The sequence below is a fragment of the Mastigoproctus giganteus genome, chromosome 11, assembly GCF_048544385.1.
Source record: "Mastigoproctus giganteus isolate SK-2022 chromosome 11, ASM4854438v1, whole genome shotgun sequence".
Classification (NCBI taxonomy): Eukaryota; Metazoa; Arthropoda; class Arachnida; order Uropygi; family Thelyphonidae; genus Mastigoproctus; species Mastigoproctus giganteus.
The window spans coordinates 143,592,723-143,619,669 of record NC_143585.1 but is presented as its reverse complement, the minus strand read 5'-3'; the positions used below and the strand labels follow the sequence as shown (position 1 = coordinate 143,619,669).

The following is a 26,947-nucleotide window of genomic DNA, read 5'->3' as shown; positions in this document are numbered from 1 at the left end:
ATGATATATAGGAATTTTTTTTAGCAGGGATAAGGAGGTGATTATTCCCTTGTATAAGGCAATGGTCAGGCCACACCTAGAGTACTGTATACAGGCCTGGAGGCCTAATTTCAAGAAGGATGTAGAGCTGCTGGAACGAGTACAGAGAAGAGCAACAAGATTAGTGAATGGAACAAAGGGGTGCTCTTACGAAGAAAGGCTTAAGTTTTGCGAATTACATTGTCTGGAGACTAGGCACCAGCGAGGTGATCTGATAGAGGTGTACAAAGCCTTGAATGGTTTGAGCATGCTCAATGATGATGGGATTCTTCCTCTTGCTCAGAATAATCACCTGAGAGGGCATAAGTTCAAATTGAGGAAAGACACATGTAAGATAGATGTGCGGAAATTTGCCTTTACCCAGCGGGTGGTTGGTAGGTGGAACAGACTTCCATCCTTTGTCGTGGAAGTTGATAGCCTAAATAAGTTTAAGGCTCAGCTGGACAGGTATTTTGAACAAACAGAGGGGTGAAGTGGAAGTGGTTATTTTTTATTTATTTATTTTACTTTATTTTTTTTTTGGCTGATGCTGCATAAGCTTGCTTTCTTGCATCAAATGCCTCTACTAATGCTAAATGCTAATGCTAAAAATGCTAGTCCTTCGACAGTTGGACTCCATCCACCATCAGGCTGTCCATATTGCTACTGGAGCATTTTGAATATCTGTCCAAAGTCTCTACATGGAAGCAAATAATCCATTGTTTTTGCTTAAACAAAAGCAACCGTATCTACAGTATGCTTACAAACTGAAATCCCTCCCAGACCATCCCACGTGGACATTTGTTTTTGGACTGTACTGGACAAATCTCTATAACAGTGGTTTCCAAACTTTGTTACTACACCCCATTTTAAAAAAAAATCTAATCTTGGCACCTCACCCCCTTTTATTTCATAAAATAATATAGACATTTTTAAATGGTAAATAATGTATTAATACAAAAAATGAAAAAAACGTAATTGACAGAATAATAATAAGATTTTACTATATATGTGTTCATTTTTAAATTTGTTTTTAATGCAATGGATGTGCTTGTTTATTAGCACAAAGTTTATTAAATCTAGGTGTCATTGAGGAGAGTGCTACTTGTAGCTCTTTTTCTACTACTAAACGGGCTCGATATTTGTATTTCATTGCAGCTAATGCAGAAAATTCTGTTTCGCATAAATATGATGTTACGAATGGCAGCAGTACTTGCATTGTTTTGCTTGACAAAGTATTATATTCTTCACTTCGATTCAACCAAAATTGAACTAGGATTTCACTCTGAAATTTTTGTTTCAGTGAAGTATCGCATGATAATTCTATCAATTTTTCCTTTTCAATAGTTGTCAATCCAAATTCATCATCTTGTTCATCAACAAATGGATTCTGTATCCATGCGAACTTTGTAAAATCAAGATCTTCGAAATAATGTGAAAACTGCATTAGCAAACCATCCAAGTGTTCAGTAAATAGATTTTTGTTTGCTTCAATATTAACTCTGGCGCAGAAATCATTCAAAAGTGGAAACATGTCAAACTTATTTTTTTGTAAATTTGATTTCCATAGCTCCAATTTTTTTATGAACTTTCACTTTGTCTTTTTGAATCAGTGAATGCATTTGTGGTCCTTGCATTGATTTATTCAAAACACTCAATTTTCCAAAAATTTCAACCAAATAGATAAGTTTAACAATAAAGTTGTCATTCCTAAATAAATTTGCCTCTTCATCTTGATTTTCATCAAGAAAAGTTGCAATCTCTTCAAATTGCAAAAATTTCAAAAATTTGCAATTTTTGAGTTCAAACACCCTTTGAATCACTTTTGCACGAGATAGCCAGCGCACTTCACAATAGTATAGAAGTTAGGTATAATTCATATTTTCACACAGCTTCCATATCTTCACACAGCTTTGCAAACAACCTAACTTTTAAAGGACTGTTTTTTATGTAGTTTCTAACTTTCATAACTTTTGTAAAAATGTTAAGTTCCTTGCTCATATTTTTTGACACAAGAGCAGCTCTGTGAAGCATGCAGTGCATCCAGATAACTTCAGGTGCTTTCTTTTTAGCTAATGCTTGAAGATGTGCCTTGTGTCCTGACATTGATTGTGCTCCTTCAGTACAGAGTCCAATGCAGTTATTCCACTTTGTCGTTTTGATCAAAAAAAAAGTGCCAATTATATTAAAAATTTCATTGGATGTGGCCTTTCCAGGAATGGGGTTGCAATATATCCTCCATTATATTAGTTTCTGCAACATATTGAACATGTGCAATTAATTGAGCATCTTTAGCTACATCAGTTGCCTCGTCTACTTGTATGGCAAATTTCGAAGTACGCAGTTGAAAAACTAACTGATCGCAAAGATCTTCAGATATATAATCAATTCTTCTGCCAACTGTATTATCAGCAAGCGGTATTTGTCGCAACTGTTTCGCATATGATTCGCCGAACATTATTTTAACCATATCAATAGCTGCTGGAAAAACTAGAGTTTCTCCTATTGTTTGTGGTTTTTACATTTCGCAATTCTGTAAGAAACTGTAAGAAGCTATGCATTTGATGGAACAGAAACTATTTTTTTGAAAGTTTGCTTTTGTTTATTAAACTCATCTAATTTTCTTTGAAAAAATTCTACGGGCTTACCAACGTATTCAGAATGCATAGTTTTAAGTTGCCGTTTTAATTTGCCTCGTCTCATGGCACCTCAATAGCGAGGTGGGCAGGAGCAGCAGTGCATAGCACACACTTCTTGATTAGACCGGGGTTCGAGCCCGTAACCACCAAATACAGAGGATGCGGAAAGGTCAGGGAATGACCACCGCATATCCCCGGAGCAATATGGCCTTAGTTGCTAATGCTCCTAAAAACCAAATAATAACAACAACAACAGCCTGGGCTCATACTATCTGCAGCCAAAACTTTCGTACAAAACAAACACATTGGTTTTTCCAAGCCATCTATAATAACACTTGTGAATCCTAATGATAAAAAGGATGAATCGTATTTTCTTGTCTTCGGAGTTCTACCTCCTTGTTCCCTGTTGCTTATGATCTCAGTGCTTATGTCACACCAAAAATACCAACATTGCATTGTCCACCAATATCAATTGGATGCACTTCCTTAGATTTTATGTGTTTCTTAACTAACAGCATAACCACTCCTCCCTTTCCTGTCCTGTTCATCCTTTCTGTACACATTGTACTCCCCAAATTCCAGTTCTGCACTGCTTATGTCTGTGTGATACAATGACTATGATATCCCAACGATATCTGCCTTTGATGTCTTGACTAGCACTTCAAGCTCATTAAATTTATTAACTATACTCCTAGCATTGGTGTACATGCAAGTATACATGCACCTGTTTTTACTCTTAGTAACCCTAACACAGCCCATGTATTTACTTGTTCAACTATGACTCCCAGCAGTTCTGGAAATCCCCATTTCCTTGCTTTCCAGGCTGTGCTTAATTGCATTTAAATAGAAGTAGTGCAAGAATCACTTTTACCTCTGCCAGCAGCTACTTTAATCTATTAGTCCGTGTATCCCCACGAGCTAGCAGTTTTCCGACCCATCTAACTCTCCCTCGATAGCATCAGCAAATATTCTTGCACCCTTTCTATTTAAGTGTATCCCATCCCTGTAGAAGCAGTCTCTCCTGTTAACAAGCACAGACCAGGCTGAGAAAAATTCTACCCCTTGAACCTTGCACAATCTGATCATATACTCCCTCCTATCGTGTCTGGGCAGAATTGCAGACACTTTCAAATTCAACCCTAAGTCACAGCTTTTTTTCAGCATTGACTTGTACTTGTTAAGTAATTCCACCAGGCTCCTACTCTTAATATCATTAGTGCCAACGTGTACAACAGTATCACCCTTTGTGCTCTTAAAAGATGATATCTGCTCTACAATGTCATCAACCTTTACAGATATACCCTGGTCCTCTTCCATCTCTCCTTTTTTGCACAATATGTTCCCCATTTCCCCTGACAATAGAGTCAGCTACATCAACTATTTCCTTTGGTACCAGTGCATTCTGCCTTGGGGTTTGCTATTGTGTTGCTTGATGTTCAAGTGCAAGCTCTGGCATTGATGTGGGCAGCTGAGAGCTTGATGGGCCCCTCAATTTAAATCCTTTGAGGGTATCCACCCTGTCCTTCAAGCTCTCATATAAGCCCATAACAATGCTGAGTTGGCGCCTGATTTCCTCGCACTCTTTACATTGCGCACACACAAAGACGTTCCCCTTGGAATGTCTTTGTGTGTGCATGTAGGTAAAACATGTTACTTTGTTAAAGAGTACAGTTACATAAGATACTATACCTACAATTTAGGTAACTTCCAACAGGGTCAACCATCCAAATTTAGAGAAAAAAACGTTTCTCTGTTTCTACGATGACCAACATGTACTATGGCAAAATCAATTTTAAGGTTATATAAAAAATAATAGAATTTAAGATTATATAAAATATTAATAGAAATTAAGAAATTTTAAATTTGTATAATGCATAGTACACATTGATCATCATGGACTGCACAGAACAAGTGATATAAAGCTAAAATAAAACATGTGGTATAAGCAGAGTTAGCATTAGCATTAGTAGAGGTATATGATGCAAGAAAGCAAGCTTATACAGCATCAGCCAAAATAATAATAAAAAAAACCCCTTCCCATTTCATCCATCCATTTGCTCCAAATGTTTGTCTAGTTCTGTCTGGAATTTATTTAAGGCTGTCCGCTACTATGACAGATGGAAGTTTGTTCCAGATATCACCCACCTGCTGGCTAAAGGCAAATTTCCACATATCTGTTCAACAACTGTCTTTCCTCAATTTGAATTTATGTCCCCTCAGGCGAATAATCTGGGAAAGAGGAAGAATCCCATCAGCATTGAGCTTCCTCGAACCATTCAAGCCCTTATACACTTAAATCACATCATCTTGCAGGTGCCTAGTCTCCAAACACTGTAATTTGCACAACTTAAGCCTTTCTTCATAAGAGCAACCATTTGTTCCATTCACTAATCTTGTTGCCTTTCTCTGAACTTGTTCCAGTAACTTTACATCCTTCCTAAAATTCAGCTTCCAGACCTGGAGGCTGAATTTTAGGAAGTACTGTATACACACCTTGAGTACTGTATACAGTACTCAAGGTGTGGCCTGACCATTGCCTTAAACAATGGGATAATCACCTCTTTATCCCTGCTAAAAAAATTCCTGTATATTGTTGACATGACACCAAGAGGTGCAGACTCTCCACTGTTCAAAAAACTTCATTTCTGACTGCACAATTACCCACAGGTCCTTTTCATTCTCTACCACCCTGACTATAGTACCACACAGTTGATCTGTTGGCACCTCCGTAGCCAGGTGGGAAGGAGCAGCAGTGCATAGCACACGCTTCTTGATTAGACCGGGGTTCGAGCCCGTCACCACCAAATACGGAGGATGTGAAAAGGTCAGGGAATGACCACCGCATATCCCGGAGCAATATGGCCTTAGTTGCTAATGCTCCTAAAAACCAAATAACAAACAACAAACAAACAAACAGTTGATCTGTTTCTCTGGGGTTACTGCTACCCATATGCAGTACTTTACATTTGTCAATGTTAAACTTCAGTTGCCACCTCTCAGCCCATCTCCTCAGCTTTTCTAGATCCTGCTGCAGTAGCGTACTGTCATTAACAACCCTGCCAACCTTCATATCATCCGCAAACTTAGACGTAACGCCTGATATACCTTCATCAATATCATTAATAAATACAAAAAACAACAATGGACCCAATGCTCAATCCTGCGGGATGCCACTAATAACACTAGTCCACGAAGAGTAGTGTCCATTGATTACCACCCTCTGTCTTCTCTCACTTGACCATCCCTTTATCCATAGCAGCAATTTGCCCCCAATACCACACTGCTCCAATTTGTGCAGCAGTCTTCCATGTGCAACAGTATGAAAAGCCTTCTAAAGATCCAAGTATAGGATATCAAAATTATTCTTTGCATCCAGTTCCTTTGTGACCAGATCATAGTAAACAGTCAAATTGGTTTAACAATTCTTCCCCTTAACAAACCCATGCTGTGTCTGAACTATAGCTAAAGTCTTGTCTAGATGATCCTGCAGTGCTTCTTTGACCAGTGGCTCCACTAATTTCCCCTGAACAGAAGCTAAACTAACAGGTCTGTAATTAATTGTTGTGTCACCCTTTCATCCTCCTTTATGAATTGGGGTCACATTTGCACATCTCTAGTCCATGGGTACATCCTTGAGTCCAGGGAAGCTTTCATAATTTTGACTAAGAGTGTGCTTAATTCCTTTACTGCTTCCATTAATATAACTGGATAGATCCCATCCACCCCAGGTGCCTTTCTTATTTTTATCTTCAACAGTTTCTTCTCCACTTTTCACTCAGTTATTACAAAATCATTTAGCTCACTGCCAGAGTTTAATACACTTCTAGCATACCCCTCCCTGAATAACTCCTTGTGTGTAAAGGTAGATACAAAATACTTCTTCAGTTTCCTAGCTACCTGAGCAGGGTCATCAACAATTGAACCATCGATATCAAGTAGACCAATCTAATTCATCCCTTTCCTTCCTGAGTTTACATAAGTGAAGAACTCTTTGCTGTTTTTCTTTGCATCCTTGCGAGAGATTTCTCATAATCTGCCTTTGCCTGCCTAACGTCCTTTGTGATTTAATTATAGACCAGCTTATATCTACCGTAGGCTTCTGTGTCACCTGATAATTTAAATGAATTCCATGCATTTTTTCTTCTCTGTCATGAATCCATCTGACATCCATTTAGTCTAAACCTTGAACAATATTTCTTAGTTGGTATGAAAAAGCCTAAAAGTAGCTTCCAAGATTAATTCTTTGAATGCTTCCCATTTAGAATTTGCTGTTGGTAACATCATCAGTTGGTCTCACTGTATAGAATTTAAAAACAGTCTCAGACCATCGTAGTCACCTTTAGGAAAGCAAAAACTCTTCCCTTTACCCCTGATGGTAGTTAACTCTTTGAATATATCCCACATCAGCACACTGTGATCAATGCCACCTAGTGGTTCCTTTATCTGCAGATTTTTAATGCATGAAGCATCACTACTGATAATCAGATCAAGAGTATTACTCCCTCTAGTTACCTCCCAAACATGCTGCTGTAGAAAACAATCATCCAATAAATCCACAAAAGTCTTACTAGTGTGCGAGTGATCAAATCACAAGTTCCAGTCAATATCTGGGAAGCTAAAATCCCCCATTATAAGACATTCTGATTTACTAGCCCACTCTATTTCTCTGTACAATTGTTCATTGTACTCATTAGCATTAGTAGAGGCATATAATGCAAGAAAGCAAGCTAATGCAGCATCAGCCAAAAAAAAAAATTCCACTTCACCTCTCCGTTCGTTCGAAATACCTGTCCAGCTGAACCTTAAATTTATTTAGGCTATCAACTTCCACAACAAGGGATCGAAGTCTGTTCCACCAACCAACTACCATCTGGCTAAAGGCAAATTTTCACACATCTATCCTATATCTGTCTTTCCTCAATTTGAATTTATGCCCTCTCAGGTGATTATTCTTAGAAAGAGGAAGAATCCCATTAGCACTGAACATGCTCAAACCATTCAAGGCTTTATACACCTCAATCAGATCACCTTGCTGGTGCCTAGTCTCCAGACATTGTAATGTGCAAAACTTAAGCCTTTCTTCGTATTAGCAACCCTTTGTTCCATTCACTAATCTTGTTGCCCTTCTCTATACTCATTCCAGTAGCTCTACATCCTTCTTGAAATGAAGCCTCCAGACCTGTATACAGTACTCAAGGTGTGGCCTGACCATTGCCTTATACAAGGGAATAATCACCTCCTTATCCCTGCTAGAAAAATTCTAGTACATCATTGACAAGACACCATAAGCTACTCTTCCAGCCCATCTGCACTGCTCAGAGAACTTCATATCTGCCTGCACAATTACCCCCAGATCCTTTTCATTCTCTACTGGCGCCTCCGTAGCGAGATGGGCAGGAGTACCAGTGCGTAGCACACGCTTCTTGATTAGACCAGGATTCGAGCCTGTGAGCCACCAAATATGGAGGATGCGGAAAGGTCATGGAATGACCACCGCATATCCCCGGAGCAATATGGCCTTAGTTGCTAATGCTCCTAAAAACCAAATAATAACAACAACAGCATTTTCTACCACTGTCAGCGTAGTAGCACAGAGTTGACACGTTGCTCTGGGGTTGCTGTTTCCCATGTGTAGTACTTTACATTTGTCAATGTTAAGTTCATTTGCCACCTCTCAGCCCATCTGTTGCAGAAACATAGCATCAGTAGTGTCCTTAACAACCCTTCCAACCTTTGTATCGTCTGCAAACTTGGACATTAAGCTTGATATACCATCATCAATATTATTTATAAATACAGAAAACAATAATGGACCCAACACTGAATCCTGAGGACTCCACTAATAACATTAGTCCACGATGAGCAGTGTCCATTGATTACCACTCTCTGTATTCTCCCCCTCAACTGCCCCTTTTATCCATAGCAGCAATTTGCCTCCAATGCCACACTGCTCCAATTTGTGCAGTAGTCTTCCATGTGTAACAGTATCAAAAGCCTTTCAAAGATCCAAGTATATAATATCAAAGTTATACCCTCCATCCAGTTCTTTTGTGACTGCATCATAGTATCCAATCAAATTAGTCAGACAAGACCTCCCCTTAACAAACCCATGCTGTGTCCGAGCTATAACTGAAGTCTTGTCTAGAAGATCCTGCAGTGCTTCTTTAACCAGTGCCTCCATTAATTTTCCTGGAACAGAAGTTAAACTCACAGGTCTATAATTACTTGTGTCAGCCTTTGGTCTTCCTTTGTGAATTGGGGTCACATTTGCACATCTCCAGTCTTTGGGTACCTCCCCTGATGAGTCCAAGGAAGCTCTCATAATTATGGCTAAGGGTTTGCTTACTTCCTTTGCTGCTTCCTTTAATATAACTGGATAGATCCCATCCACCCCAGGTGCCTTTCTTGTGTTTATCTTCAACAATTTCTCCTCCACTTGACTCTCAGTTATTACAAGATTATCTAGCTTACTGCCAGAGTTGACTACACCTCTGGCATTCCCCTCGCTGAATAACTCCTCATGTGTGAATGTCGAAGCAAAATATTCATTTAGTTTGTTGGCTACCTGAGCAGGATCATCAACAGTTGAACCATCAGTATCAAGTGGACCAATCTGATTCATCCCCTTCCTTCTAGAGTTTACATAAGTAAAGAACTCTTTGCTGTTTTTCTTTGCATCCCTTGCCACAGATTTCTCGTAATCTGCCTTTGCCTGCCTAACCTCTTTTGTAACTTGGTTGCAGATCAGCTTATATCTATCATAGGCTTCTGTGTCAAGTGTTAATTTATATGTATCCCATGCATTATTCTTCTCTGCCATATGCCTCATTAGTTCATCTGACATCCATTTAAGCCTAAACCTTGAACAATATTTCTTAGTTGGTATGTAAAGCCTAGTAGCTTCCAAGATAAGTTCTTTGAATGCCTCCCAATTTGAATTTGCTGTTGGTAACTTAGAATTTAAATACTGTCTCAGACCATCGTAGTCGCCTTTACGAAAGCAAAAACCCTTCCATTTACCCCTAATGGTAGTTACCTCTTTGAAAAAATCCCACTTCAGCACACTGTGATCACTGCCACCTAGTTTTTCTTTTATCTGCAGATTCTTGATGCATGAAGAATCACTACTGATAATCAAATCAAGAGTATTACTCCCTGTAGTTGCCTCCCGAACATGCTGATGTAGAAAACAATCGTCCAATAAATCCACAAAAGCCTTGCTAGTGTCTGAGTGACCAGCCCACAAATTCCAGTCAATATCTGGGAAATTAAAATCCCCCATTATAAGACTCTCTGATTTACTGGCCCACTCTATTTCCCTGTACAGTTTCTTATTATACTCATCAGATTCATTAGGCCTATAGCACACTCCTACTCTCAATTTTGATCTCCCAATGCTTATGTCACACCAAACTAACTCGACACTGCACTGTCCAGTGATGTCGACTGGCTTTACTTCCTTGGATTTTGTGTTTCTTAACTAATAGTGTAACCCCTCCTCCCTTCCTAGCCTGTCTATCCTTTCTGTAGACATACTCCTCAAATTTCAGTTCTGCATTCCTTATATCTCTGTGGCACCACGTCTCTGATATCCCAACAATATCTGCCTTTGATATTTTGAGCAATACCTCAAATTCATCAAATTTATTTACCAAACTCCTAGCATTGGTGTACACGCAAGTATACATGCACTTGTTCTTTTTCTTAGCTACCCTAACACAACCTATGTGTTTATTTGTACTCCAATGATTCCCAGCAGTCTCTGAAATATCCTGCATCTTATTTTCCAGGCTGCTGCTCATTCCAATAGAAGCAGTGCAAGAATCACTTTCACCTCTGCCAGTGGCTACTGTTAATCTATTAGTCCTTGTATCCCCCCCCAACCTAGCAGGTTTCCGACCCACCTAACACTGCCTCGATAGCATCAGCAAATATTCTTGCACCCTTTCTATTTAAGTATATCCCATCCCTGTAGAAGCAGTTTCTCCTGTTAATAAGTACAGAACAAGCTGAAAAAAATTCTACCCCTTGAGCCTTGCACAGCCTTTCCATGGCCGAAAGACTGTGCAAGTTTTTTCATCAATCCCCCATTATTAAGACATTCTGATTTACTAGCCCACTCTATTTCTCTGTATAATTGTTCATTGTACTCATTCGAGTCATTAGGTCAATAATGAACTCCTACTCTCAATTTTGTTTTGCCAATGTTTATATAACACCAAACTGACTCAACATTGCACTGTTCACCCATATCAGCTGCACTTCCTTAGATTTTATATGTTTTAACTAATAGCATAACCCCTCCTCCCTTCCTATCCTTTCTGTACATATTGTACGCCTCAAATTCCAATTCTGCATTTCTTATATCTGTGTGACACCACATCTCTGATATCTCAGTGATATCTGCCTTTGATGTTTTGACCAACACCTCAAATTCATCAAATTTATTTGCCAGACTCCTAGCATTGGTGTACACAGAAGTAGTAGTAGTAGCAGCAGTGGCATTTGATGCAAGAAAGCAAGTGTATGAGCTTATGCAGCATCAGCCAAAAAAAAAAAAAAAAAATCACACCATTTCCTCGAAATGCCTGTCCAGTTCCTCCGTAAATTTATTCAACCTATCAACTTCCACAACGACAGATGGAAGTTTTTCCCAGCAATTAACCACCCGCTGGCTAAAGGCAAATTTCCGCACATCTAATCCACATCTGTCTTTTCTTAATTTGAATTTATGCCCCCTTAGGTTCGTAATCTGAACAAGTGGAAGGATCCCATCAGAATTCAGCGTGCTCAACCCATTCAAGGCCTTATATACTTCAATCAGATCACCGCGCAGGTGCCTAGTCTCGAGCCACTGCAATTTGCAGAACTTAAGCCTCTCTTGGTAAGAGTATCCCTTCATTCCCCTCACCAATCTTGTTAAACTAACTGGTCTGTAATTACTCGCGTCACCCTTCGATCCCCCTTTGTGAATTGGGGATACATTTGCACATATCCAGTCCATGGGAACCTCCCCTGAGTCCAAGGATGCTCTCATAATTATGGCTAAGGGTTTGCCTAGTTGCTTTGCCACCTCCTTTAATATAACTGGATAGATCCCATCCACCCCAGGTGCTGAAGTATACATGCACCTGTTCTTATTCTTAGCTACCCTAACACAGCCCATGCATTTACCTTTCTTCTATGACTCCAGCAGTTTCTGAAATCCCTCGCAATTTTTTTTTTTCCAGACTGCTGCTCAAGCCAATAGAAGCAGTGCAAGAATCACTTTCACCTGTGCCTGGGGCTACTATTAATCTATTTGTCCGCGTATCCTTCCCCCAAGCTAGCAGTTTTCCGACCCACCTAACACTGCCTCCATAGCATCAGCAAATATTCTTGCACTTCCATGTCCAACCAAAATAACCATACATGGATCATACTTCAGCCTAAAAATGCCTACATAAGGAAAGATAAATTTATTTTAAAAAGGATGGTCCTAGAGAGATGTGCAAAAATTTGCTTTCAGTCAGAAAATGATGGATTGTTAGATCTGACTCCCATCTTGTGTTGTGGGGTGATTATTTTGAATAAATTTAAGGAAGAAATCAATAAAAATTATATAAGCAGTTAGAATTGATGTGTAAGGATAATAATATTAAAAAAATTAATCTGTGTAGTGATGCCTGGAGTGTTGTAAATAAAAAGAATGAATTTAAGCTTCTGCTGAACTGTTTTTAAGCTTATATTGTAGCACTAACTGAGATGACAAATTATTAGAGGTGATGGACAACAACCACTGTTCAAACAACTCTTCTGCCACTTTCCCATCCCTTGATTTACAATAATATTTGGAACAGTGGTGGAGTTCAACTAAACCCAGTACTGGAGGAAAGGGACTTGGGTGTTAAGATACGGTCAGACATGAAATTCTCTGATCATTGTAAACAGGTTGCAAGGAAGGCCCATGGTGTCCTATCGATGATCTGTCGAACTTTTGCAAGTAGAGATAGGGACGTGATAATCCCATTATATAAGGCTTATGTTAGACTACACTTGGAATACTGTGTTCAAGTATGGAGATCGCACCTAAAGAAAGACATTGAGCTTCTTGAAAGGGTGCAAAGAAGGGTAACTCACCTGGTGAGATTGGCAAAAGGGCGTCCTTATGATGAAAGACTTCGAATATGTGGGTTGCAGAGTTTGGAAACTAGACACCTTAGAGGAGATTTGATTGAAGTGTTTAAGGCTCTGAGAGGCATCAGTAAAATGAATGAGGACAAAATTTTCAAGATTATAAATGATGCTAGAACTAGGGGACATAAATTCAAGTTACGGGGGGAAATGTTTAGATTGGACTGCAGGAAGTTTTAATTTTAGCCAGCGAGTTATAAATTACTGGAATAAGTTGCCTTCATGGGTGGTAGAGGCCGACAGTTTGGGGAAATTCAAAGGTCATCTGGATAGTACTTTCGGGTAAGGGAAGCGCAGAGGATGATAGGTTTAATTTTCTTTTTATTTATTTTTTATTTTATTTTTTTATTTATTGATTATTATTAATTAGTTATTTATTTTATTTATCTATTTATTTAATTTTTTTTTGTTTTTATCATTGTTTTGTTCGGATTTTTTTTTTTTTTTTTGGCTGGTGCAGCATAAGCCATAGGCTTTCTTGCACCATGCGGCCGTTACTAATACTAAATACTAATACAGTGTAGCATTTAGGGCAATAATAATAATTGCACTAAATGCTACATTGTTCCAGTTCGTACAGCAATTGTATATGTGGTACCATATCAAAGGTTTTACTGAAATAAGTATATGATGTCAAAATTATTCTTTGTTTCTAGATCCTTTGTAACCCTGTTGTTACTAATCAGATCAGATTAGAGAGAGAGAGAGAGAGAGAGAGAATGATGATGTTCCTTTTTAACAAATGCATGCTGTGATTGCTTGTTAGCTCTACTTCTTTTAACTCTTGATTCCATTATTTTTCCTGGCACAGAGATCACACTTAAGGTCTGTAGTTATCCCCTTCTGAACAAGAAAGACATTTGTACATGTCCGATCTTACAGGGATTTTCCTTGCATTCCAGGGTATTCTCGTTATTATAGCTATGGATTTATCTTTCTTTTTTGCTGCTGCTGCTGCTGCTGCTTTTTAATATAATTGAATAGATTTCATCGGCTAGGTACTTTGTTCACTTTTTATCTGCAACAGCTTCCCTTATAGTTATCATATAGTCATTTAACTGTCAAAGTAGTTAGATGGATATTTGCTAACCCCATCTCCAAAAGCTTCTTTATATGTAGATGTAGAAGCAAAATACAGTAAACCCCCGCTATTCGCGGGGGTTACGTTCCTGAGAAATGCCGCGAATACCGAAAACACGAGTACTGAGTTATGGCTCCCATAGTAATAAAGGGGTTCCGTTCCAAAGTATGAAATATATAAGAAAAACTAGTCTAAAATTTTGTCTATGTATGTATTATATGTACCTTCATAATATGACTATGTACATAGCAAGCATATGGCATCGAAATGAAAATAAGAAACAATTTAATATTAAATGTAATATTTATTAGAAATTTCAAACAAATCTTTCAGACCAGTGTCTTTGCTAGCTAAAAAACTAATCCCGCCAGTGCTATCACCAGTTTCGCTAAAGTGTTGATAAAGGAGTTTTGCCTTTTCACGAATGATGAGTGAACTTAACGGAATTTTATTTTGAGTTCGGTCTTCTATCCACAGATTTAAAGCTTTTTCCATTTTTTTAAATTTAACATCAGGAGTTACAGAGCAAATTTTTGAAGCAATTAGCGCGTTTTCACGGACACTACGGCGGATTTTTTCTTCCGATTTCTTGATTGATCGTACCGTTGACTCATTGATTTTATAATGTTTTGCCACTGAGGAAACACTTTCACCATTAGAAATTTTATTCGCTAATGTCATCAGCTTCTTTGATCTTTTCACATTTCCCTTGTTATTCGTAGCCATATTTTTGTACGGGTTAGAAAGAACTTGTCCACAATCAAGTCACTTTCTTCCGTTAACACACTTGAAAAAGTCTTTTACACTGAAAACGGTAGATTTATCGTTTCTGTAAGCATATCAATTTATAAATTTATTCAATTTATAAGCATATAAATTAATCAAAAGCAAACGACGAAACCTTCCGTGACAAGCGCATAACACATACTGAACAAGGATTAGCGAGAAACATCCACGCTCGCGATTTTGTCACCCCTCTTCCCCCCACCCACCGAGCGCTGTTTTGACCGGGAAAGATAATTTTAGCCATGCCCATGCTTTTTTATGGCAGAAAATGTTCACGGCGCCTTAAAATTCACATTTTTTTAGGTTTCATTTTGTATTAAATCAGCGACCGCGAATAGCGGGGGTTTACTGTATATATTTCATTTGTCAGTAACTTGTACAGGATCATCAGTGGTTATGCCATTCTTGTCAAGTGGACTAATTGCATTCATCCTTTTCTTTCTAGTTTAAATGTAAGAATTCCTTTATATACATTACTTTGTACTCTTTGTTAAAAATTTTTAAAGATCTGCTTTGGCATGGGTAAACCTTCCTGAGTAACATGATTGCCAACTAGTTTGTACATAATAATCCCAAGCATTTTTATTTTCTATCTTGACCTGTTATTGTTGTTCTTCTATGTGCACAGGTTCACTTCAGTCCCACATACATGTACAGGAAAAATCAACAAAAATAATTCAAAATTGTTCGCTTTTTTGATGTTACCCTCATTTTTTTCTTTTCTTTTCTTCATTCTTTTCTGAAATCGATGTGCAAAACTCTGAAAAAATCCATTTTTTATATTAAAAATGTACATTTTTAATTAATTTTAAATTAAAACTGGTGAGGAATCAAAAAATCTGCACACTTCAACAATCAAGTGTAATTAGATGCCAGCCTGTCAATAAGAGGTGTGCCTGCTGCATGAAACATGAAAGCCCCCACATCAGTAATTTGATTCAAGATGATGCTTCAATGTCACAAAGCCAGAGAGCATTACCAATTAGAGCAAACTCAAGTCAATAAAGCCAGCTTGCTATAAGAAGTACAGTCAGACCTCTCTTTAATGAACTTCCATAGAGTGAATTTTTCTATATAGCGAACTTTTTTTGATTTCCCCTTGGTCATTACATTGAAAATAGTCTTGTATATGACAAAGAAAATTTCCATATAATGAACTGATTTCGAAAGACCTGAATAAGCATTGTTCGCACCTCTGCCCTTTAGGCAATAAAGCTGATGCTGTAGAAAGCGTGAATTAAGAGCCAAAGGGATTAATTCCACCAATTAAGAGCTAAAACATTCTACAGTTCAGTGGTGCCCATAAAACCCTGGAGGAGGAAACTGGCCAACCACTGAATGGGACAGAAAAAGATGGAAGTTTTTGGAGAGGCCTTTGCCCAGTAGTGGGTCAGCAATGGCTAAAAAGAAGTAAAACCTATATATAATTATATTAGTGATAAAAAAGGAAAGAAAGAAAGTTAAAACGACAATAAATGTAACTAATATTTATGGGTCAATGCAGTTGCAAGCAATCATGCAATACACCCATAATGTCTATAGAATATTAAAGGATAATTGAAAATTATTAGAAAAAGTAAATCAATCCAATAATAATACCATCAGAGACCTAAGAAAACACAAAAAAAAAAAAAAAATATATGTATTATCGCTTTTTACTGACAATCTAGATGACTTCAACTGGGGCCAACCACCCAGAATGAAGGCAAAAAACGACAAGAGGTTCTCTGTTTCTGTGATGATCAATGTATGCTAAGTAATTTAAATCTAAACCAAATATAAATCGAATATAAATAAATTGAATGATGATAAAAGTTCAGAAAATTTAGAAATATTAGAATCAAAGGTAAGAAATATAAGTGAAATATAAATGTAAGCATATATTAATCATCGTTGACCCGACAGAGAACGTAATTTAATGATTAAAATAAGATTAAATATATAATACATACAACATATTGACCATATCTAGGACATAATGTAATAGTCGTCAAAATATTGTTGTGCCCCCTATGTGATGGATATGGTAAAAATAAATAAATAAATAATTAGATTAATGCAAAGAGAAACATGCAGATAGTAAGAAGAAAAACTAAAGGAGTAGGAATAATAGAACCTGAACTCCACAAAGGTGAAAAATAGTGGTATAGATAAGAAATAGTTTCTCCTACTTCCTCGGATTGCCCTAATAATTTCGGAGAAATAAAAATAAAGAGTGCAGGACAGTTTAAAGACATTACAAGATATAAGTTGTGGCTTGAGTATACACTATATATATATATATATATATATATATATATACACATACATATATATATATATATATATATATATATATATATATATACATACATACATACACACACGCTACTATACCGAGGAGTCACTGGCAGAAATTAAGGCATATTTCTGACGCAGACATTGTCCCTGGTGAACCTGTTTTCTACCATAAGCATCCTATTAGAGAATTAGGAGAGGGTGATTTTCCTTATCCCGAAAATTTATCCGTTGTTTCGAAGAAATTAGTCAGTAGGTACAAGTGATCTCTAAACCAGTTTTGTTTTAGCTGCTGTGCAAGTAACCATATACTGTCTAAGAGAAAAGATGGAGTGTAGTGTGAAAAACTGGAAGTGCTTAATAGTATAGATCAGGGCATTAAAAGAAAAAAGAAATTGCTTTAAAAATTTAGTGTTCCTGTCAGTAGTGTGTTAACCATTCTGAAAAATTGTTTCAATTTTCAAACTGTTTGAGGAAACGGTACCTGGTCGGAAGCATGTGAAATTATGCCTTTATGAAGATATAGATGAAGCAGTTTTTAAGTGGATGAAGTTGGTTCAAGACCAAAATGTGCCAATATCAGGGCCAGTAATAAAAGAAAAGGCTATGGAGTATGCATCTTTTCTGGGGCATAAAACGTCCCAAGCCAGTTCTGGTTGGCTGGACAAATTTAAAGAGCACCATGGCTTACTCAGAAAAGTTATTTCTGATGAAAATGGAGTTGCAATCGAAGAAGACTATACCCATTGAAAAGAAACAGTTTTGAAAAACATTATGGAGGAGTATGAGCCCAAAGATATTCAACATTGATGAAACATGTCTATTTTTCTTCTTATTATTATTATCAGCTATATAGTGCAAGGAAGCCTGAGGCTTATGCTGCACCAGCCAAAACAAAAATTCCTGAGTTACCCTGAAGAGAGAGAGAGAGAGAGAGAGAGAGAGAGGAAGGGAATCACCAAGGAAAAGAAGAATGATGATATCCAGCTCAGGGCCCTGGGCGTGCCAAGCCCATAATTCACCAGATGCGAGCCCTTACCAAACACGACACTGACTTTTAAAGGTGATAAATGTTTACATTGTAAAAATAGTAAGCAGAGAATTACAGTCTTGGTTGGTGTAAATATGGCTGGTAATGAAAAACTGAAGCTTTTGGTAATAGGCAAAAGTAAACCACCCCAATGTTTCAAAGGAGTAAAGTCATTAGAGTTGGACTACAACAAAAAATCTTGGATGACAAGTGAAATATTTGAGCAGTGGATTTTAAATTTCAATAGAAAGATAACGAAAGAAACCGGAAAAATTGCATTGATTGTCGAGAACTGCCCTGTCCACCTTCACTTGGTAATTTCGAAACTTACAAGTGTGAAGCTTGTTTTCTTCTCTCCGAATACCTCATCTAAACTGCAGCCAATGGACCAAGGATTTGAAAATGCACTACCAAAGGTACATACTGAAAAAAATTATGCTGAGAATAGAAACCAACCACCTATAGATTCTGTTATAGATTTGCAGGTGTGGATATCAGAGTTGGCGAAAGTTTGGAGTCAGGATGTGACAGAAACAACGATTAAGAATTGTTTCGCAAAAGCAGGTATTGCTAAAACGCCAATTAATAGCAATGAGAGGGATGAACTACTATAAGACACTGAGCAATCCTGGGAAGAGTTCCAAGCAAGGTTTGATCAGTGGAGAAATTGTCCTTGATGAATTTTTTTAGGAGTTGAAAATCTGAGTGACTCCAACATTTTGGATCATATTTAAAGCACTAGTGACAATATCGACTATGGGTTGGATGAAAATGAGAGCAATGCTAAACCTTCCAAACAAGAAATTTTGGCAGTATTTGAACCATTGCGTTGAGGCTTTCAGTGTGAAGAAAATGTGCCAGGATTTGTTTGAGTGTTTAAACTAATGTGAACATTATTATGAATGATGTACAGTAAAATCCAGTATACAACAAAAAATAACCATGTATTTTTACGAAATAATTTTTAAAAGTGTACTAATTATTGTGAGCATTATGTAAGTAATCATTTCTTAATATGTATGTATTAATAAATTAATTGTTTTAAAATGTTAGAAAATTTATTCATTCCCACTTATTTCTGATTTATTTCCCATCTTTTACTATATTTCTGAATTTACAGTATTTTTCATTGTTGAAAAGGTTACATTTCTTGATAATGAAATTTCTGTTTAACGAATTTTTTCAAGGTAATGATCAATTTCATTATATAGAGGTCCAATTGTAATTGTATATGACAAATGCCACTCAACATATACATATAATTTGGTGTAACTTAATTCCTGAATTTTTCCTAATCATTCAATAATTAATAGATTTTTGAAATTTTCAGAGGAGAAATCAAAGGAAACATTTCAGAAACAGCTGTTAGAAATTTCAGCTATGTGGATGGGGTAAATGAAGAGCGTGAATTGAAATATTGTCTTGGGGTCTCATCAACCCCATATGATAAGTGGTTCATACTTACAGGTTCAGTACTTACACCTCCCCACAATGGTGAGTTTGTATTTGCATCAATACACACAGTATCATTTTCTGATCTCAAAACCTGATAAACTTTTTCCAAGTATTTCCTATAGGGAGCTATGGAGTCTCAAAGTGACTAAAGAGTTACAAATAAACTTTTCCAGTGCATACCATGTTAATAACATAGTTTGTGTAACTTAAAGTCCTATTCCAAACTACTACTGCAGCTTGTGGATTATTTCCATATGACAAAATCTGATACCATTATAGGAATGCAGTTCTTGTAACAATTAACAGAGTGAGTCCCTCCTCCACAACTCTAATCAGTTATAAAACAATACTTTTTATGTACTGAACTAGAAAATTGAAGATCGTTAGGGTTGTGAACATTAAAATCACCAACAATACCTGACTGTTAAGACTGGAGAAAGTGAAGTCTCAAAGAAAAGGATTCTGAGTGATTAGTGCAGTTAGATAGAGGTAACAAATGATGACAGAATGGAGTAGAGGATTTTAAGCCAGAGGAGATCAAAAAAAGAGGAGATTCCAAGTTATGAAATCTCTGTGTCAAGTAGCATCGAAGTAGAAGGACCCACCTTTGAAGCAAATGGACTCATACAGTGATAGTTAGGGCAACTGAGATGAATAGTAGTTGACACAACCAATAATTGAGACTGTCAGAAAAAGTAAATGGGGCTTGACAGGCTGTAGGGGGAAATGGACATCATTGAGACTGGAAGTGAGATCACATATGTTTGTGTAATGAAGTTTTTTTGGAGGTTTAGATATTTTGACAGATAGGTTTGTTCTCTTAATTTGACTATTCATAATGCAGTTAATAGATAAAGTGGAGTGAAAGGGATGTGCTATATGAATTAATGAAATTTTTTGCTAATTGACATAATGTGGACTTAAGAATGCCCTGTATACATATTACTTGCCAGCTAGTGACTCCTCCAGTCATTAGCTGGCAAGTAAAGACAGTGAAATTATGCACTAGCAATATGGATGCCTCTTGGAGAGTTACTGTACCCTCAATATAAGGAATGTTGGATCTCACAATGATGCACATCATAACCTCAAAAGACATCACTTATACTGCATGATAGAAGAGACAGGGTTGCTGGAACTTCCCTCTAAAGACTAACATGGGTTTCACCACTTCAAACTTCAATAAACAAACTGGTGGTGGTGGTGTTTCATCAGATGAATGATACAAAGGGGCTCTCATATCAGGCATCTCTCATATTGTGGAGTTAAACTTCATAACTGGATTGTCACGATTGCAACACCAGGATACCTACCTGCCCACTGAGGAGAGGCCAACAAGCTTGAAACGGTGACATCGGGTGGTGGTATCTGCTGAGAATAAGTAACATTAGTCTTCTCCGTTAGTGAAGTATTACTTATTCAAGGTAGTGCAATATCATGGCAACTCGTTGTGAAGGTATTCACAATATGAGATACAATTAAAATTATGCCAAATATCTACTTCAGCAGTACACTATGAACAAAACATAGTGCAGTAGCACTAACTAGTGAATCTTACACATAGTCTCATGCTTTATGCAAAATAATAACCTTAAAAACATTTATATATTTAGCTTTCAATTTTTATGAAGCTTCTAAGTTTCTAATAAAAAAAAAACCTCATTTGTAAACGGGTTAATAAAATACAAGCATACAAGCCACTGCCTTTCAGACTTTACTAAATAGCAAGAAATAGCTGGTATATCTTCTCCTTTCTCCACTTAATAAATTCCTACCTAATCTAATCTCTAGCCAAGTTGACAGAAAGTTTCTCACTTTAGATGCTTTAAATCAGACAGTTTTGGTTCTGTAAATTAGTATGCATCACTAAAGGAAATTTATTAACAGAATTGTAAAGTAGACCTTTCTTAGTGAAAGACTTGCACACTATGGCCCTGGTTGCTAGTAGTACACCATTAAGCTTGTACCTTCAAACTTTATCATCTGCTCTAACATTGAGTAATGTGTTATAAGCTTTCTCTATTTAGAGTTAAAAAGAACTGGAAAATATAGCTGGATGTCTTAAGCCTCCCAAATGACTTAAGTTGAATGACATTTTGGCTGGAACTACCAACTCAAAACATTTAGTGACTAATAAACATAACAAACTTTGTAGGGCTTCTAATTTTGTGGAACTTACACACATCTTTACACTCGTCTTGAGGAGTTATTTCCAGTTGGGAATTCTTAGAAGTAAAAACAGATTAGAACTAAAGGAACAAGGTGTGACTCACATTAGAAGAATCTACACTATATGAGATAGCAGCCTAGTGCATAAATCTCTAATTTGTGCTGTTTTAGGTGACAGAAGTATAGAAACTCGGAGGCAGCCTACTCCATCCTATGTGAAATGTGGTTCTTTGGAACATAACTGCCAGACACAACACTTCTGAACTTAATGAATAAACTGTGAAATGGAACTCTGTAGGCTTGTGAAAAGGATCACCCACTTACTCCTGAGTGTGGATGCCTGAAAAATTGGAAAGGCAATTCAAAAGTATGAAACATGATGTAACATTACTATCGTGAGGCAAAAAAAGGTTTCCATTTCCATAAGTTCTGAGCTTTCTGTAATAGAGTTGTATAATTTTATATCAAGTTGCAAGAGCTACAAATATAATTTTTGTAGAAAGTAATATCTCATCATATTGATGACAAATTTGAAACTCTGTGACTAGCAATTGTGTAGCCAGCAAAATATTTGCTTATAATTGCCTAGGTTCTGGTAGTAATATAGGCGAAGTTAGACTTAGTGGAAAGAAAGCAGTGTACAGTCTAAGAAATTTAGCTAAATAAAGCAAGCTTCTTACTCTTTTCAGATCACCTGAAATGCATCATTATTTAGTAGTTGTATAAATTTAGTCTCTCTGATTTAAAAAAAAAAAAAAAAAAAAAAAAAAATCACATTTCTGACATTCAACAAACTTCTCAATTCTCTTAATTCTAGTATTGTACAGGCAAGCAGTCATAAAATAATTTCAGTTGGCTTTGAAAATAAAAGTAGATAACAGCGACCTTCTTCTCTGTGTTGCTTTTAATCAATTCATGATTTCTGAATAAGTTCACAGCAATTTGTTTGAAAGATATCTAATAAAACAATTTCAGCAATTAAGATAACATAACTGCAATTGTATATCACCTAAAAATAAATTCTGCTTATTTATTTATTTTTTTTTTCATAGGCTTTAAAGGAGAGTTACCTGAAGGAAGACATATGCGTGTAGAAAACAAAAATTTTTATTTTGATATTGGCCAAAATAGCAGGGGGATATACATGCGGATATCAGAGGTATGCATAACCTTGTATCAGTTGTAATATTATTATATTCTTTATCATAAAAATGTAATACAAATCTGAAGCATTCTCTAGATGCTTAATATAATTACATGTATTTTGGAATCTCCTACATATTTGATTTTCAGTGATATATGATGTCGCTGTGAAAATAAATATAGTGATTAGCATTTAGCATTAGTAGAGGCATTTGATGCAAGAAAGCAAGCTTATGCAGCATCAGCCAAAAAAAAAAAAAAAAAAACCCACTTCCACTTCACCCCTCTGTTCGTTCAAAATACCTGTCCAGCTGAGCCTTAAACTTATTTAGGCTATCAACCTCCACCACAAGGGATGGCAGTCTGTTCCACCAACCAACCACCCGCTGGCTAAAGGCAAATTTCCGCACGTCTATCCTACATCTGTCTTTCCTCAATTTGAATTTATGCCCTCTCAGGTGATTTTTCTGAGCTAGAGGAAGAATCCCATCAGCATTGAGCATGCTTAAACCATTCAAGGCTTTATACACCTCTATCAGATCACCTCGCTGGTGCCTAGTCTCCAGACACTGTAATTTGCAAAACTTAAGCCTTTCTTCGTAAGAGCACCCCTTTGTTCGCCGACCGGGCTAGCCGAGTGGGTAAAGTACCTGCCCGGCAACCCAAAGGTCGCGGGTTCGATTCCCGCCTCGGGCTTGGATCAAAGTACTGCAAAAACCTTGGGAGGTGCAATATGGCCACAGAAGCCGATGCGCCAACAACTACCAAATCAAAAAAAAAAAAAAAAAACCCCTTTGTTCCATTCACTAATCTTGTTGCCCTTCTCTGTACTCGTTCCAGCAGCTCTACATCCTTCTTGAAATGAGGCCTCCAGACCTGTATACAGTACTCTAGGTGTGGCCTGACTATTGCCTTATACAATGGAATAATCACCTCCTTATCCCTGCTGGAAAAATTCCTGTATATCATTGACAATACTCCATGAGCTACTCTTGCAGCCCGTCTGCACTGCTCAGAGAACTTCATATCTGCCTGCACAACCACCCCCAAGTCCCTTTCATTCTCTACCACTGTCAGTGTAGTACCACAGAGTTGATACGTTGCTCTGGGGTTGCTGTTTCCCATGTGTAGTACTTTACATTTGTCAATGTTAAACTTCATTTGCCACCTCTCAGCCCATCTGCTCAACCTTTCCAGATCCTGTTGCAGCAGCATAGTGTCAGTAGTGTCCTTGACAACCCTGCCAACCTTTGTATCATCTGCAAACTTGGACATTAAGCTTGATATACCCTCATCAATATCATTTATAAATACAGAAAACAATAATGGACCCAACACTGGGCCCTGAGGGACTCCACTAATAACGTTAGTCCACGATGAGCAGTGTCCATTGATTACCACTCTCTGTCTTCTCCCCCTCAACCACCCCTTTATCCATAGCAGCAATTTGCCTCCAATGTCACACTGCTCCAATTTGTGTAGCAGTCTTCCATGTGCAACAGTATCAAAAGCCTTTCTAAGATCCAAGTATATAATATCAAAGTTATTCCCTGCATCCAGTTCTTTTGTGACTGCATCATAGTATCCAATCAAGTTGGTCAGGCAAGACTTCCCCTTAACAAAACCATGCTGTGTCTGAGCTATAACTGAAGTCTTGTCTAAATGATCCTGCAGTGCTTCTTTAACCAGTACCTCCATTAATTTTCCTGGAACAGAAGTTAAGCTCACAGGTCTATAATTACTTGTGTCAGCCTTTGATCCTCCTTTGTGAATTGGGGTCACATTTGCACATTTCCAGTCTATGGGTACCTCCCCTGAGTCCAAGGAAGCTCTCATAATTATGGCTAAGGGTTTGCTTACTTCCTTTGCTGCCTCCTTTAATATAACTGGATAGATCCCATCCACCCCGGGTGCCTTTCTTGTGTTTATCTTCAACAGTTTCTCCTCCACTTTACTCCCAGTTATTTCAAGATTCTGTAGCTTACTGCTAGAGTTGAATACACCTCTGGCATTCCCCTCGCTGAATAACTCCTCATGTGTGAACGTCGATGCAAAATATTCATTTAGTTTGTTAGCTACCTGAGCAGGATCATCAACAGTTGACCCATCAATATCAAGTGGACCAATCTGATTCATCCCCTTCCTTCTAGAGTTTACATAAGTAAAGAACTCTTTGCTGTTTTTCTTTGCATCCCTTGCCAAGGATTTCTCGTAATCTGCCTTCGCCTGCCTAACCTCCTTTGTAACTTGGTTGCATATCAACTTGTATCTATCATAGGCTTCTGTGTCATGTGTTAATTTATATGTATCCCATGCATTTTTCTTCTCTGCCATATGCCTCATTAGTTCATCTGACATCCATTTTGGCCTAAACCTTGAACAATATTTCTTAGTTGGTATGTAAAGCCTAGTAGCTTCCAAGATAAGTTCTTTGAATGCTTCCCATTTTGAATTTGCTGTTGGTAACATCATCAGTTGGTCCCACTGTATAGAATTTAAATACTGTCTCAGTCCATCGTAGTCGCCTTTACGGAAGCAATAACCCTTCCCTTTACCCCTAATGGTAGTTACCTCTTTGAGTAAATCCCACTTCAGCACACTGTGATCACTGCCACCTAGTGGTTCATTTATCTGCAGATTCTTAATGCATGAAGAATCACTGCTGATAATGAAATCAAGAGTATTACTCCCTCTAGTTGCCTCCCGAACATGCTGATGTAGAAAACAGTCATCCAATAAATCCACAAAAGCCCTGCTAGTGTGTGAGTAACCAGCCCCCAAATTCCAGTCAATATCTGGGAAATTAAAATCTCCCATTATAAGACTCTGATTTACTGGCCCACTCTATTTCCCTGTACAGTTCCTTATTATACTCATCAGAGTCATTAGGCCTATAGCACACTCCTACTCTCAATTTTGATCTCCCAATGCTTATGTCACACCAAACTGACTCAACACTGCACTGTCCAGCGATGTCGACTGGCTTCACCTCCTTGGTTTTTATGTGTTTCTTAACTAATAGCATAACCCCTCCCCCCTTCCTATCCTGTCTATCCTTTCTGTAGACGTTGTACTCCCCAAATTGCAGTTCTGCATCCCTTATATCTGTGTGACACCACGTCTCTGATATCCCAACAATATCTGCCTTCGATGTTTTGAGCAATACCTCAAATTCATCAAATTTATTTACTAAACTCCTAGCATTGGTGTACACGCAAGTATACCTGCACCTGTTTCTATTCTTAGCTACCCTAACACAACCCATGTGTTTACTTGTACCGCAATGTCTCCCAGCAGTCTCTGAACTACCATGCATCTTGTTTTTCAGGCTTCTGCTCATTCTAATAGAAGCAGTGCAAGAATCTCTTTCACCTCTGCCAGTGGCTACTGTCAATCTATTGGTCTTTGTCTCCCCCCAAGCTAGCAGTTTTCCGACCCACCTAACACTGCCTCGATGTTATACCTGATGTTATACCTGCATTGCATACTTTTTTTTTTCAAATTCTTTATAAGACAAATTGAGTAAATTACGGCTAAAGCCTCATTTTGTATTGTAGCAGTGAGCAAACCAAGTTTGCTCATTGCTACATACAAAACTAAATAGCAAACCAAGTTTGCTACTTAGTACATTGATCTCATATTTTGGAGGCCCTTCTCCATGAATTGCTGCTCTAAATAAAAATTACTCCCATGGAGAAGCACATTGCTATTTATATAAAGAGTATGCTTACCCATACTATAGTTTCAACCCTTTCTGGGATCTGATTAGTGGGTAAGTAGGCACTTGAAGACCTGAACAGTCCAGTGACGAAATACCTCTACTATATGTGAAATGGTACTTCAGACAAATTTACTATTTTTCATACTGTAGCATCTCACATCCCAAATATTGTGGATATATATTTTATCATCATGGTGCCCATTTAACCACTGAAGAAACCTAAACATGGTCAAACCACAATCTGAGTAATTCTGTAGAACAGGACAGGGTCTCATATTTCCCCATCGAGTTGACAGTTCTGAAGATGAAATTGCACTACGGAATGCCTTTATGAACTGATAATTCCCACTTGAACAATTGATGGAAGCATTAACTTGGCAGTGCTTGTGCCTCCTATTACACTGGTGTTCAAAGAAAGTGTATCACCCAATAAAATTGTAATTTTCGTCCAAATA

At 37.6% G+C, this 26,947-nt stretch overlaps 1 protein-coding gene across 1 annotated transcript in view; it reads left to right on the top strand.

Moving 5' to 3' along the window:
* LOC150078492 (transcriptional regulator protein Pur-beta-like) overlaps positions 1-26,947 on the top strand; it is a 247,945-nt gene that overhangs the window by 173,061 nt on the left and 47,937 nt on the right. The window contains exon 8 of the mRNA XM_090384653.1: positions 22,681-22,787. Within this exon, the coding sequence (XP_090240779.1) occupies positions 22,681-22,787 (107 nt within the window). The remainder of the gene's footprint in view (positions 1-22,680; positions 22,788-26,947) is intronic.